This window comes from Mycteria americana, chromosome 6, assembly GCF_035582795.1.
Source record: "Mycteria americana isolate JAX WOST 10 ecotype Jacksonville Zoo and Gardens chromosome 6, USCA_MyAme_1.0, whole genome shotgun sequence".
NCBI classification, from domain to species: domain Eukaryota; kingdom Metazoa; phylum Chordata; class Aves; order Ciconiiformes; family Ciconiidae; genus Mycteria; species Mycteria americana.
Genome location: NC_134370.1, coordinates 47,848,389 through 47,863,571, shown reverse-complemented (window position 1 = coordinate 47,863,571; position 15,183 = coordinate 47,848,389). Strand labels below are relative to the sequence as shown.

Genomic DNA, 15,183 nt, shown 5'->3' with positions numbered 1-15,183 from the left:
AGGGTGAAGCAGTACCACGTACAGAGGAGCATACAGGCACGATGCCCAGAGGTAGGCTTCAGCTCACTGCTGGGAACACGGCCAGGCCCCAAGGCAGCCCCAGCTCGCAGCAGCACTAGGGCTGCGCTCACTGCCGTCTCCTCGCCCCAGCACTGGCTCCAAGGGCCCGGGACCAGGCTCTCCTGGGCCGGACTGTCCCCAGGAGGCCCAGAGGCACGGCGACGCCCGTAAGGGAGCCGCTCCACCCCCCCCCCCCGCCATTTCCCCTCACGAGGCGCCGCCGCGCTCGCGCAGCCTCCGCCTCCCGCCTTATTCCCGTAGCTCAGTTACGCAGGCGGAGCAGCCGTACCTCCCGGAGGTACGTAGGTTGCGCTATGGGAGAGGCCGCGCCGTTCGCGTAGGGTCCGCCTCGATTCCCGAAGCGGCTTTACGACAGCTGGCGCTCGGCGGGGGCGGGGCGCTACGGAGGCGGCGTAAGGAGGCCCCCACCACTCGCGTCCCTTCTCAGACGTGGCGGGGGAGGAGCGGCCGCGCCGCGATGTGGCAGAGGTCGGTGTGCGTGGGCCTGCTGGCCCTGGCGCTGGGCTACCTCTGCCTCCTGGGCCCCGAGCTGCCCCACTCGGCGCTGCGGCACCTCTCCGCCTCGCTGCTGGGGGGGCTGCGCCGCGCCCGCTCCCTCGAGGGCCGCATGGTGACGGCCTGGCAGTCGGCCATCGTCCGCCCGGCCCGGGGATGGGCGCGCGTCGCCGTCGGGTAGGTGCTGGCAGCGCGCGGCGGGGAGGGGAAAGAGCGCCCCTGGTGGCGGGGCGGGGAGCAGCGAGGGAGGGCGCCCCTTCCCCTGGGCCGGGCTGCATACCCACGTATCTAGATATACACGCGCGCGCGTGTGTGTATGTATCTGGGCCTCACCTGCTGGCTGGAGCTCCCCTGCCTGCGGCCATCGGCCCCGGCACAGCCTCCCTGAATTACTGTGAGGCTCAAAGCTGCTTCGTGAGTTACTGGGGGTTGGGGTCGTGCTGCCCAGCAGAGACCTGGGTAGAGGCCTCTGCTCCCCTTCTCCGGACAGGCAGTTGCCTGCACTGCAGGCGGGCAGGAGGAGGGGCTCCTCATGGAGCACGAGATGGTGCCATGCTGTAAGACCTCGCGCTAAGGCAGCTGGGCGCTCGCTGGATCTCCTGCCTGTTTGTTAAACCTCTCTGTTAATTTTCCAGGCCTGTAGTTTTCCAGGCAAGGGTATTTCCCTGAGAGAGCCACCAGCAAGTGCAGCACCTGCCTGCTGCATTGCTTAACTAGAGGTGGACCTCGCCTGAGGGGATTAATGGTCCAGAAAACTCATGTATTGGTCATTCATGCTGCATATGGCTCAGACCCATTGGCAAGTCTGTCTTTGGAGACCTTATCCCTGGCTGGCTTGCCTGTAAAACAAATTTATATACAGAGAATGTCTGAGGGAATTGGAGCTGCTGGCCCATCCCCAGGAAGGTGGCAATTGGGGAGCACGGTCTGGCGATAAATAGGTACAAGGGACGAGGGTATAAAGTGAGGAAGTGAGTGAAGCCTTCACGATAGGGGAGAACTAACCAAGTCAAAGCAAGATATGCAAAGGAGAGGGATGAGGGAGGGAAGGGAGAGGAGAAGGCAAGAGACATTGAAGACACCTGTGTGGGCACAGGGAAATCCAACACCCTTTCTCTTTTTAAACTGGAAAGAGCGTGAGGGGAAAGTTCAGGAATATCACATTGATCTTAAATGCTGGTTTTAAGTCTGACCATTAATCTTGCCATTTTTTATAGCACTTGACTCACTTTCTTTTAAATATAAGGACATGACAGCATAACTTGACTTTGACTAGAAGATTCGGCCTTCAAGTGTTGGAAGAAGTTACTCCACCTCAATGGCTATGTAGCCGATACAGTGTTAGTTGGAGTCTGTCTTGCTCTTGCATCACGGTTGATGCAGACTTTCTCCCGTGAATATATGACAAAGTAGGTTTTCTAGTGCCTCATTTAGTCGTCTCTTTTGCCATGCCTACACTGGAAAAGAGCCAGGTATCTTCGGTTTATTCCTTGCTTTCTTTGCTTTAAAGCAACTGAATATATATAATATATACACACACCAAACACACAGGGCCTCAAAGTTCAACAGCAAAAGCAGTTCATTAGTAGCATATCCCTGCTATTAAGGGATTTTAATAAAAAGCCTGAAGTATGTTAGCAGAGGAATGGCAGGGAGGGAGAAGAAAGACAGCTGGAAGATGATTAGAGGTGTCTCACTTGAAAGAACTATGACTTGGTTTATGTCACCTTGCGTCTTTAATGATTCATTAAAATATAAAATTGCTGACCTTTTGCCACAGTGAGTTTGGGCCTAAAATGCTGCTTGAGCTTATTGTTTCTTTGGTTTTCTTTTCTCTGCTGTGCGAGGGGATTTTTCTCTCCTTCGTGTATGAGATGATGCACAATACAGAGGATTTCTGAGCTGGTTACTTTGTGTACTGAAAAGCCTCAGGGTTTTTAATGTCCTTTATTTTGTATGATGCAGCCTTCATGTGTTGCAGCCCAAATCATGCGTGAAAGGTCACTGACAAGGAGGAATACTAAACAGCTGTGCGTTTCACGCTGACGTGTAAGCAGGCACTGGCATTTGGAGTGTTGTGTGGATAGACACAGAGTAAGCTAGAGATCCTGCAAAAGTTTTATAGATCATTTGGATCCCTGTCAGGGAAGCATGGGGCAGAGGAACAGAAAAAGCAGTTCCAGGAGGTGCTTTAGTAATTGCTGGTGTCATCTCAGCAAATATTTGGTATATATTGGTATCACTCTGAAACCAAGGAGTAGAAACAAGGGCAAGTGTTCATAAACTTTCTTCCTAGGGGCCTGGTTCCAGCCCAGGAACTTTCCTGTTCCCTATTCTGAATTAGACTTGTGTTTAAGTTGATGTAATTTATAAGAAATAGGGACTGGAACATTTGAGACACAGGTTAGACTTCACATAAAGTCTTGATCTGCTGAAATGGTTCTTATCACTTCCTAACTATTGCAGGATTTTTGTCCCGTTTCCACTATTTGAGAGAAGGTGGCATGCTATTTCTGGAAATTTGGGATGGTCCTTTTGAAATTGCAGTTTTCAAATATTTCAACTGAAAAATTGCTCTCTTGACTTCTTATAAACAGAACCAGCCTATGTTGGGGTGTTTGTGTGTGTGGTTTTGGTTATTGTTAGCAGTAGTAGAAACTCAAGAGGCTGATCTAGTAGACTTAAATACTTTCAGTTTTGTTTTTAACAGTTTTGAATTGTGTGTACATTTTAAACCTGAAATATATATTTTTTAAAGCTTCTTTATTTGAAGAATTAAAAATTAAAAATGCTATTCTTATTGTGCCTATTCTTTTTTTTGAGCAAGCTCAAGGCAGCAAATGAAGTACAACATGTACTGCAACATACGCAACCACCTTTGGACCTACACAGCTTACTCTTTCTTGTTTTAATTCAGCAGAACGTTAGAAATCCCTCTCTCCTCTGCAGTGCTGGAGCACAATAAAAGCATGTCAAGAGGAGAACGCTTTAGTAGAGAATTTCAGGAAATTCATATGCCTTTGTGGTTTTTTTCATTTGGTTGGTTGTTTTCCCCCTTAGCATGAGGGCTGCAAACAGCAAACATCACTGGCTGGGAAGCGATCTCATTATATTGTCTTGCAAGTGCCCTAAGGTATGTGTGGTTTTCCCAGTATGCATTTTCCTTCTCTTTTCCAGCGTCAACGCCTGCGTAGACGTGGTTCTGTCTGGTGTGAAGTTGTTAGAGGCACTCGGTCTTGAACCTGGGGATGGAAAAAATCATGCAGTCTTGAACTCCAGGCAGGACCTGAAAGAAGCATTTGCTCACTTCATGGAAAAAGGGGCAGCTGCTGAGCGCTTCTTCAGTGACGCTGAGTCTTTCCATCGCATTGCACGGACAGCCTCTGAGTACCCTGGTGCACAGGTGTGTCTTCCACCTGAAGATAAGCTTTGAGAAGCGTGCTTATTTTCTGCATCATTGGTGACTTTCATTCTCTGTCTAGCGAGAGTGCAAATCGTTTAGGAAAGAAACCTATGCCATAGCTTGAGTGTGTTCATGACTTTCCGGAAAACTCTGCACCTGCTGCAAATAGTAGGGTTTTGCGTGGTCTACCCCTTGATTGCTTTCCCAAGACTGAAATGTCAGTCCAAGATGCCTTTGTAAGAACACTGTTATATGGGAGCCAGATGGGGCTGATGCTGTAAAAGGCTCTAACATCTTGTAATGATGCAGGAAGTGAGGAAATAGATCCAAGCATTAGGAGTTGTAAACACTCTGATCAGCTTCCGTTACTTAATGCAGGATTTAAATTCCCTCTAGGAGTGATGAAAATAAATAATATTTTTTCTGAAGCCTCCCTTTCCATAAACAAAGTTTTGTTGGTCTAATTTATACTGGGTCTTCTGAATCTAACTTGATACCTTGCTTGGCAGTTAGCTAATTTCTACAGACCGCTTAATGCTGCCTTCTATGCAGTTCACCAGCTGCTTTTGAAAATGAGCTCTAAATGTTTTCTATTGGTCAAGACTCTCCTGTGTTGACTTGTTTCTCACCATGTTTGCCACGTTGGCTTCTGGAACCACTGGATTATTAGCTGTATCCTTCTATAGCCTATTTTCTGTCACCTCTGAGTGCCTGTGATCCTCATGACAATCTATATTCTTCAGTTTCAAAGCTTACATCGGAGTTTTCTTACTTGAAAGTTTGACCTTTCTTACCTGAAGAAACTTTCATGGTTCCATTCACTTCATGTGGGCATGGGTAGCAGGTTTAACCTTGATTTCAAACTGGAGGAAGTATTGTCATAGCTTTTAAATGATTGCTTTTAAGCCTTGCCAATAAAACAAAAGTTACCCACTGCCACAGAAAAGTTGCACAGAAGTAGGGGCTGTTTATATTATGAATGAATTGATTCGTACAGGGTTGTGAGTTACCTGAAGGCGAATATTTAGATTTTTAAAAGTCAGAGAAGACTCAGCTTGCTGAGATCTCACAGAGAACTGTAAAATTGTTTTGCCTTCAGCCCCAGTAAGCTTTATTATCTTCTGTAACGCTAGACCCTTTTCTAAAAAGCTAAAATCTCTAGCCTGTATTGAGGATGAAGCACGTATAAAGTTATCAAAGCAAGGGAATGCCCATACCTGCTCTGTTTGTTTTACAGCTTTATGTAGGAGGAAATGCTGCTCTCATTGGTCAGAAGCTTGCAACAAATCCAGACCTGAAGGTATGTGTTCCAAAAGTTTCGTGCTATTTGCTCGTCTTTAATGAGGCTCACATTACTTCCCTGTAGATTTTGGGGATCTTGCAGTTATTTCTTAGGTCATGGTGGAACATATGGTTGGCCTTACAAGTTGAAAAGCATAGCTGATTTTTTAAAATTGAATGATTATTTTTTAAAATCAGTTGTTTAGGTGATGCTTAAATGCACTGAAATGGTGGCAAGGGATATGACAGGGGATCCTTGATTGTTTTTTCTTGTTTTCTAGATCCTCCTTTGTGGCCCAGTTGGTCCTAAACTCCATGAACTACTTGATGACAATGTGGTTGTGCCACCTGAATCCATGCAGGAAAGAGATGAATTCCATCTTATCTTGGAGTATCAAGCAGGTACCTTGCCAAAGGCTGGATGTTAGATGGGAACCCTGAACATCACTAAGATAGTCCTGGTTTTAAAGTTGGGGTTTTTTAATCGGTTAATTCCAGAAGAACTGTGTAAATGATCAGTGCTGGCAGCTGTCACCGGGCTAATCCGGTAATTCCATGCACTTCAGGGAGCTGTGGTAGGTGAACAGACATCTAAAAGTCTTTTGAAACTTTTTTCCTTTGTAATATGGTTACTGTAAATACCGACTCATGCTGCTGTCTTGCCATCCTGTTGGTTCTGTATGCTTGTACGCTATAAACTATAGAAACCAAGTGGACTTTTAATTTTGTTGTGATGCATAGCCTAAGCAGACCCGATGGATGTAATTCTAAAGCTGTATGAACACTAAAATAGTCCAGTAATTTTCTCTGAAAACAGAAAGATACCATTTATACATCATGAAATTCAGGGTAACCCTAATGTAATGGCTAAAACAAATGTATTTTCTTGCTGTTTTCAACCTGAATCATTCCATTGGTCCTGTCTCAATATATAGCTTCAGAAAGAGCTACGTTGGTGTGACAGAAGAGGGACTATTTGGTAAGGAGGGAAGGCAAGAACCACCTTAAACTTTTTCAGCAGCAAAACTAACCTGGAGCAGCACCCAAAGTGTGCACTCTGATGGACTTCTGGCTGAAACAAGGTTACTATAACTGACAAGTGCTGTTACACAGTAGCACTTGTAAAATTACACTAATCTTTTAAGTAAACCTTAATTCTTCTTGCTTCCGGAAGCATCCTCATTAGATGATACATGAGTATATGATGTCTCCTTTTCTCAGCATCTCTGTTCTCAGGTGGCAGCTGCCCTCCTGATGCAACTCTGGGGATCTTTGTCCTAGACAGAACTTTGCATAAGACTTATCTTAAGAGGAGGCAGCACTCATGGCTGTTGATGCTGGTCTAGTGGCTTTTCCACAAATGCTGGTCATATCCTCTATAGTATAAGCAGTATACAGTCTGGGAGAGCTGAGTGAACAAGTACGCAGGCAGGTTCTAAGGTGGAGATTCTGCCTACAATAGCCTCAAAAATGCTTGTGTCTCAAGAGCTTTCTGTTCAAGCTGCCCTTTGTGAACTGTGTTTGTTTATTCCCTTACATTTCTTTCTGTCCAGTTATTGTTAAGTGGCACGAGGAACTGCCTGCTGCCTGAAAAAAGACGTGTGTACAGATGGGGAGAGCTGCCAGAGGGCTGGCCGGTTGGACTGTGGCTTGTGTAATTTGTATCCCCTCTAAGCTTGCTGTTGTTACCCTGTTTTCTCATGGCTCAGTGTCCGGAAATGGAGCCCATTTAATTTGTGATCTTATCCAGGAATAAAACCATTTACGCATACAGCACTGATGCAATTCTATTCTGCAGATCATTTCTGGGAGCTGCGCAGTCAGGAACAGTAAGAGCCATGAGACTTTTCAGGCTGTACCTTCATGATACAGCTTCAGTCAAGCTAACAGCTGGTTGTTGCCAGCAGGGGAAGGTCTCCCCTCTCTTTGCATATCCTGCACACTCCAAATGTTTGGCTTGAACTGGTTGTGACGCTCACCTAATTGCATGCTAAACTAATACAACTGACTAAAATATCACAAAGCTTGCAAAACCAAACAAACAAGTATTGAATTTTCCTTCTGATCAGACAAGCATCTAAATGGGGCAGAGGGAGTGAATTAAGAGAATGAATGAGAAAAAGAGCAAGACTTCTCTTGTGGCTGGCAGTAGCTGTTAATTGTGCACAGTCACATTGTGAAACCATGCCTTTGGATTCCAGCAGGATATCCCAAAACAATCTCCAGATACGTGGTTTGATTTGCTTCTCGTCAGAGTTAACTTGCTTCTATTTGTTTCACCCTAGGTGAAGAGTGGGGACAAGTGAGAGCACCCAATGCTAACCGCTTTATCTTCTCCCATGACCTATCAAATGGTGCCTTAAGTATGCTGGAAGTGTTTGTGTCCAGCTTGGATGAATTTCAGCCAGATCTCGTGGTACTTTCAGGACTTCACATGATGGAAGGCCAGAGCAAGGAGATGCGGCAGAGACGACTTATGGAAGTAAGATACTTGAACGCTACCTTACTTTCCATTCCAACAAATGCTTCATGGCAAACTTTTGGTTTCCCAGGCTTGGACTTGTAATTGGGCTGTGTCTTCAGATCTCACACAAATCTTTTCAGTATTGCATGATAAAAGAAGGATGTGAACTGTAGGAATGGCACAAGCTAATCCTGTAACACTAATGTTTCTTAGGTTCAGTGGGTTGTATAGGGAAAAAAAAGTATGGTCTGGTTGTCTGGCTGGAGTACGTTGACATAGTTACTGGCTTATCTAGTGGCTAAATTACACTTTTTCTGTCCCAGATACTAAGATGATCAAGGTTATAATCAAGATTTGCATTCTTTAAGTAGCATCTGTGTTAGATAATCCAAGAGGCATCTTTCTCATCTGAGCCCAAAGGAGCTACCCCAAGTTTTCTTTTTATTTACAGATCATTGCCTGTCTTACAGCTGAGTGCCCTTCCTGATGCAATGCACTAGCCTTTTTTTTTTCTTTTTCTTTGTTCTAGGATCAGCTGTTCTACAGCTGCTTCAGATTTGTGCGGTTTCTGAATTTAGTCCATTAGAAAAGTGCTGCGTTGGGTGCAGATTAGGGTTAGATACAGTTTTCCTGCTCTGGGATTCTGAAAACTAGAAGTTGTTTTTATTTCTTCCCCTTAGCAGTACATTCTGGCACTTGTCAGACATCTCATTTGGAATTGTGTTTAAATCCATACACAAGAAGATTAAAGGATGTATATCTCTGAGTCAAAACCCCTTTGTTCTTTCTGTTTCTTAATGAATATGTGGTTTAGGGTGGTTTTTTTTTTTCTCTTCGTGTACCCCTGTAGGCTGTGGCCTCCATCTCTGATATCCCTACTGACATTCCCATACACCTCGAGCTGGCCAGTATGACTGATCAAGATTTTATGAGCAACATTATGCATCAGGTAATGAAAGTGAAAGGACATGCTCTTTTTACCAGTTTCCTTTTCTTCAGTATCACAATGCACAGACTGGTAGATTAATATAGAAATGAAAACTTAAAATTAGGGCTATCCATTTGAAGATAAATTGAGAACATGGGTTTAATGTCTGCTATTGCATTCTGAAAGCTTCTGTTTTCTCTACTGAGCTTACCAGAGTCCTCTGTGCAGCAAAAGAGAACTGTAATGACTTAGCAGAGACAGGTTTGTTTTCTTCAGCTCGGAGAGAGTATTCCTTTTAGAAAGGCCTCTCTGGGAAGTTTCATTTAGGAGGTATCTTACAATGCTCTCAGCTGATCATCAGACCATTTCCAGCAAGGAGTAAGGATTTTTTGCAGATCTGAGTTTATCCAGCAACTGTATTCAGTAAAAATACCGTGCAACACAGCTGGGCTCTATTCTCTGATATAAAGATTTTTTGCAGTCATTGGGGGAAGGTGACCCAGGAGAATACTCACAACTCCACAAATACAAGTAACTTTGGTTTAGATTTAGCAGGCCTGCAGATTTCTAGAAAAAACAGGATTTGAATTTGAGCTGAGTTTATAATTTAAAAAAAACTCTGCAGAACGTCTTTCCTGCAGATCCTGATGGTTCCTTGTTTAGCTTGACACAGCTCTAATCTCAGTGTTATGAGTGTTTGATGTGGATTTGGTATTTTGTTACTCTTCAACGTCAAAGTATGTGTCTAGAAAATTAATTGCACAAAATGAGCAGGCACCCTTGGTGTGAAATGTTTTCTTGGCTAAGTAATTTTTGCAAACTTGAGGAAGCTTGTACAGTGACTTTGGCCTGCATCTCTCCAGAAAACTGGGTGCTCCCTTCTGCTGAACACCCTGGTGACAGAGCCAGTAACACAGTACTGTAAAAACAATACCCTGAATGAAGAAGACCAAAGTCTGATTCTCTCTCTGAAGAAAAAACTGTTGTTCCTGTGTTTCTGTTAGCAGGTCTTTCCCCTGGTGAACTCCATTGGGCTGAATGAACAGGAGCTGCTGTTCCTCACACAGTCTGCCTCTGGTCCCCACGCCTCCCTTGCTTCCTGGAGTGGAATTCCTGACGTGGGTGTAGTCAGTGACATCCTATTCTGGATCCTGAAGGAGCATGGGAAGACAGCGGACCGGGCCTCCGATCTCACACGGATCCACTTCCACACCCTGGCCTATCATATCCTTGTCACAGTGGATGGGTACTGGGGCAACCAGGTTGCTGCTGTGGCTGCTGGAGCTAGAGCAGCAGGGACTCAGGCCTGTGCAACTGAAACCATCGATACCAGCAAAGTGTTTCTTAAAGCTCCTTTGGAGTTTGTGACCTCCCAGATAGAGGCATCTTCCAAAATCTCTTTAAATCCAGATGAGCCAGTGGTGCATTGGCACAGAGAAGGCATCTCATTCCATTTCACTCCTGTTTTGGTGTGTAAAGACCCTGTCCGGACCGTGGGACTTGGGGATGCTATTTCAGCTGAAGGACTGCTATACTCAGAAGTATATCCTCAATAGAAGACTAAGACCCTCCTTTTTCTCCAATACTGTGTGGTATATGAGGAACCATGGTGTTCTCGTTAGGATTTCAGCCAGTGGTGAAAAGGAATAGGAACAGAATCGGGGTGTGGTGTATTTTCTGGATATAACTGAAAAAGAGCCAAAGAATAATTCCAGGTATAAACTGTCAGAAACATTCCAGTCACTTGGCAGTGACTTGAACACTTCACATTTAGGTGCAGACGTTTTAGTATTTAATGTGAAAATTGGCTTTGCTTTGTCTTAAGCATGTGGGGAGGGAAATGAATATCAAAATCCCTGTTTGGCTTAGGTTTGCTGTTTGTAACTCTGAATGGGTCTTGTCTGTTAGTGTTGGAAAGTACGGCAGCCAGGAGAATTTCCTGCGTGTGGATCCCAGGGAGAGCACAGCAGTGCTCGTCCCTGTCTTTCCTCTGATAAATTAAAAATAAAAGGCTCTTGCATTATTTCCTCACAGCACATTGCTATGTGGCAAGAGCAAACCTTCCGCTTGCTTAGTGTGATGATGAAATCTTTTACTGATGAATCACCTCTCAGCCTTGGTGCCCCAGCATTGGAGGGAGCCAGAGTCCTGAAGTGTGATGCACACTGTCCCTACTCTTTAAATGCACAGAGAAAACCTGACTCAAGGCTGCATAGATTATTTTGGGTATTTGTTGTCTCTATGACTAATGGTATTCAACTGAGCCCTAGTAGCCTGTGCTTAGTTTTTGGGCAACTAGAAGTGAAGATAATCAGGGTTTATATTTGGAGAGACAGCTTTATTTTCTTGCCAGGTAAACCACAAAACGTTACCTGTGTTTGCTGTACACTAATACCAAGAGTTCCAGATGGGGGGCTCATAGCTGGTGTTCTTTGCTAACAGTGGGTGCTTGTGTCTGGTATTTTACAGAAAAGCTATTGAGTGCTGGAGACTAATTTTTTTTGTTTGAGAACAGTTGTGCAATTTTCTTCAGTTTCCCTGCCTCCATTCAGAAGGGTTAATATATTAGGGAAGGTCCCTCCGGAGGCTCAAAAGCTGCAACAGTGTTTTCCAGGTAAGAGTGAAGGGAGGAGGGCTTTCTTAAGGTTTTGTTTTGGTTTGATTTTTTTCTTGGACTAGATCACTGATAGTTTCTTTGCTCTGGACAGCCTTTGACATTAACAAGGACACATGGTTCTATTTTTTTTTTACTTTGCTTATATTTCTTCCTCTTCATAGTTGCACACTATGGATTACATGCACCAGCATTTTTGTTTTGTCTCTTTCCAGCATGGTTTTGTCTCTGTCCACTTCCAGGAACTTCAAGCATATATGCATAGCTTATCTTACACATTTTTTTCAGTATAACTGAATTAGATGCAATCAGCATGTCTATGCAAGCCTGTGCTGTACCAGAATTTGTAGGAGGTCACTTTAGGTCAGTCTTTGCATCTGAATGGAGAGGAGAGTCTGTATCACTTAGGCTGGAGTGATCTGTTTCAGTAACGCTGTCATATTGCTGTCAGTGATGTTCTCCTGTTGGAAAATGGCATTGTGAATGCTCTGTAAGGATAAAAATTGACAGCTGTTGTAACTTGTACTGACTTTAACATACAATGCTCTCTGTCAATGTATATTTAACTTCTGCTTTCCCTCTGAGCAAAGTCTTCTGCCTTGTACCAGAGGAGAAATACAAGTCAGTGTTGTGCTTTCCGGTAGCTTATCCCATCCTGATCTTTCATTGAGTCTCAGCATTCATCTTTGTGTAGGATCTTCTTAAGACTGGAAGTGTTTCTATCCAGATTTTTTTTGAATTGTTATTGATAAATTATAGCATGGGACTAGGAGTTCTGCTTTAGTCTTCCTACAGAAAAAATAAAGAAAGAAAGTCTCCTTTCATCCATCTAAAAGGTCTGAGGCCATTAGCAGGGCTATTTTGCGACCTTTGATCGCAGCCTTCTGGCACACCACCCCTAGGACCCCCAAAGGCCACGCATCCTGCCAGCTGGAGAACTGATCCTTTACTTATGCTAGGTCCCACTTTCCTGACATTGGGCCAAGCTGTGTCAATTCTCGAGTTGGAAACAAAACAAAACTAAAGACACACAAGCTGTCGGCAGCAACGGTCCTGCTGCTGTATTTCACTTCTCTCTTCCAAAAACATTCACAGGGATGCGAGGCTGATTGGACTGGCATCGCCTTGTGGCCATTTAAAATCACGTAACTGCACTAACAGAACTTGTCCAAGGGTAGGTTATGCTTAGATTTAACAAACAGGAGTTTTACAGGCCTAAATTACCTCTTTTTTTTTTTTTTTTAAACTACTTTGAATAAATAACTGCTATAAACAAGTATGAAAAAGGGGTTTATTGCTTAGAATTCTTCTGAGCCTAAAAGCTAAACTCTAATTATTAACTCCTCCTTCCTGCTGCTCCTGTTCTTTCTCACCAGGTAGTATTTCTTCTTTGGCCTGTTGTTCGTGTGCTGTGAATGCCTGGCACTGTAAGTCATTTCTCAAATGACAGTAGCTCGTGATGGCTAGACTGCTGCTTTATCTATATAACTGCTTTGATGAGGCATATAGAGCTCACCTGGTCACCAAATTCACTTACCAAGGATAACTGTTAACAAGCGTGACCTGTTAATCAGATATGCCATTGGTATCCCTGGTTAAGTTTTCGAACAATCTACATGATAATAAAACTGAATTGAATGGCAGGACCCAGCAGCCAGTCTTCACTTCGTGTTTCACATGCTGTGAACACGATGCGCTTAACTTCACTTTGCCCTCCGAACTTAATTACAGTAAGGGTTGCAGAGTCTCTTGAAATCCTTTTCCTGCACATGTAGGCTGTCTCACACCTCTGCACAGCTACAATAGCGACAACAAAGAAAAGCTGCTTTGTCTTTAACAGACCTTGCTGAACAACAGAAGTGGAAATAGCTAGTGGGGTTTTTTTGGTCTGTATAGGGAAAAAAAAACTAGTGACATTTCTATTGATTGTGGGTTGTGGTGTTTGGTCGGTTTGGGTTTTTTTGTAAAATACAAAAGTCCTTGGTAGGCGAGATATTTTTAAACAAATTTACCTAATGGATTATAAAAATCCAGATCTCTCTTCCCCATGAAGAAACAGAAAAGTTGCAAAAATGCCAAAGCTTCAAAATCAGGCTTGAAATGACCTCTGCTTCCCCCTGATCCTCTCTGTCTCTACAAATTGTTTGATCGCGTGTGTTACTCATACCTTGAAATCCACAGTGATGGATGACTCAAACCTCAACTAGCCTCGTACTCCCAAACAGAAGGGTTTCCACTGGAAATGTTTATTCCCACATAGTTTGCTGAAGATGCAACAGATGAGCTCATCACTGTGACAGTGAGTTAGCAGCTCTCTAGTTCATAAAACTTGTGCACATTGATATTTCCATTTCTGTGTGCCTGTAGCAAGTGCAGCCACGGTGGTTTTGGTTTTCTGTCTTACCCTTGATCAAAAATGAGCAATGCTTCATATCTTTTCTGTGTATGTTGTTTACTGAAGGTCAAGCAGTGGATTATTTGAGATGTGTGAAGCACAGGAGGCTGGCAGACTTTGAAAGGATACGTTCCTTCTCTGCTATGCTTATGGTGATGTGCGATTGCTACCTGGCCATGGAAGAGCCAATCCCAAATCCAACTCTTTCCAGTTTAAAGGCTCTTTACCCCCCCCTCCCCCCCCCCCCCCGCCTTTTCCAGGGGAGTTTCATAGCATTGCTAAGGAATTACTTGATTTTCTTTACTTCTGTGTTTCTTGGTTATCTCCTGTTGTGGTATATGAGATCCAGTTAAGTTTGCTCTTTGCTCATGAGTTACTTTTTACAGAAATGGTGCTGAAACTGAAACTTTCTTCCTTAGCCTTTATGCATTGCCTGTAGCAAAGACCTCATCAGCTGCTTTGACCCTTTGTAGATGTTGCTTTAGAGCCCAAATCTACTTCTCAGCTACAGGAATCCAAAGCCTGGATGATAGCAGCAGAGCGGTGTGTATGTATTTGCCATCAGTTATCTTCTGCCCAAGTTTATTTTAAGACTAGTTAGCGTAAGGTAGGGGTTGCTTTTTGTACAACCCCTACAACTCCCAACAACAATAACAGAAATAAAAAGTAGATTTTAAAATCTGAAATCCGCTGATGCTAGTTGTGGTTGGATTTTTTCTTATTCTGTAATGATGTACTGAATTATCAGGAATTATGTACCACAGGGTGACCCTTCCAGTCATGTCCTGACTGGAATGAATACTGGGCCAGTTTTTGCAAGAATGGTACAAGGCAACGTAACTCTTTCCAGTTACCCTAAAAGTTGTTTACACCTCTGTGTTGTTGGGCTCTTTTTTGAAGCCTGCAGCTTAGGTGAAAGCTGATGCTGTCATCAACGAGCAAGCAGCTAAACTGTCTCTGCATTGATATTTGGCACTGGCTGCTGATACACGTGCTTGGAGCAATCTGTTCTGAATCAGTGCTGTCAAGTACTTCTGTCACACAGTGTGCTGTGTTGCTATTTCTGGTGTAAGGAAACTCATCAAGTTTTTGAGTACATTTGTAAGAACAGTATAAAAATGGAGGAAAATACTGAATTTACATTTCTATGGCTTTAGTTGGATTGTGCTTATGTCCTGCATTAAATCAGTATTTGAATGTGAATGTTTATTTCAAGCCATATTAATTACTCTTCTCTAGTGCAATTAATATTTTGGTAAAAGCATACAGTTAAGTTTTAAATTTATGATCATACGAAAGTGTGATTTTTTTGTTTGTTTGTTTTTTTAATGTTTTAAAAAAATTACATGTTTATAGACTCATTGGTTAGATGCCACAACAAAGACACTCTCACATTCTTCATTCAAGCACTAATGAGTTACTAGTGAGAGAAATGGGAATATTAAAGGTTGTCTTTGCTCTTTGTTTTGAAAGTTTGAGTGTTTGAGAGTTTTTGAAAGTTTGAGATAAGGGGCAGAGGAAA

General features: G+C 43.6%; 1 protein-coding gene across 8 annotated transcripts; it reads left to right on the top strand.

Moving 5' to 3' along the window:
- Window positions 1-362: 362 nt before the first annotated feature.
- Window positions 363-14,990, top strand: ADPGK (ADP dependent glucokinase). 8 transcript variants are annotated; one of them, XM_075505600.1, is made up of 9 exons: window positions 637-753; window positions 1,823-2,048; window positions 2,542-2,670; window positions 3,754-3,979; window positions 5,217-5,279; window positions 5,542-5,662; window positions 7,546-7,742; window positions 8,575-8,673; window positions 9,657-14,990. In XM_075505600.1, the coding sequence occupies exons 4-9, from the start codon at window positions 3,887-3,889 to the stop codon at window positions 10,206-10,208; spliced, it is 1,125 nt and encodes a 374-aa protein (XP_075361715.1). In that variant the 5' UTR covers window positions 637-753; window positions 1,823-2,048; window positions 2,542-2,670; window positions 3,754-3,886; the 3' UTR covers window positions 10,209-14,990. The 8 variants fall into 8 exon arrangements, 7 of the variants coding, with proteins under 7 accessions (XP_075361713.1, XP_075361714.1, XP_075361712.1 ...); XR_012776206.1 differs by lacking the exons at window positions 1,823-2,048; window positions 2,542-2,670 and having other exon boundaries at window positions 365-753; window positions 9,657-11,266; window positions 12,643-14,990; XM_075505602.1 differs by lacking the exon at window positions 1,823-2,048 and having other exon boundaries at window positions 619-753.
- The last annotated feature ends 193 nt before the right edge of the window (window positions 14,991-15,183 follow it).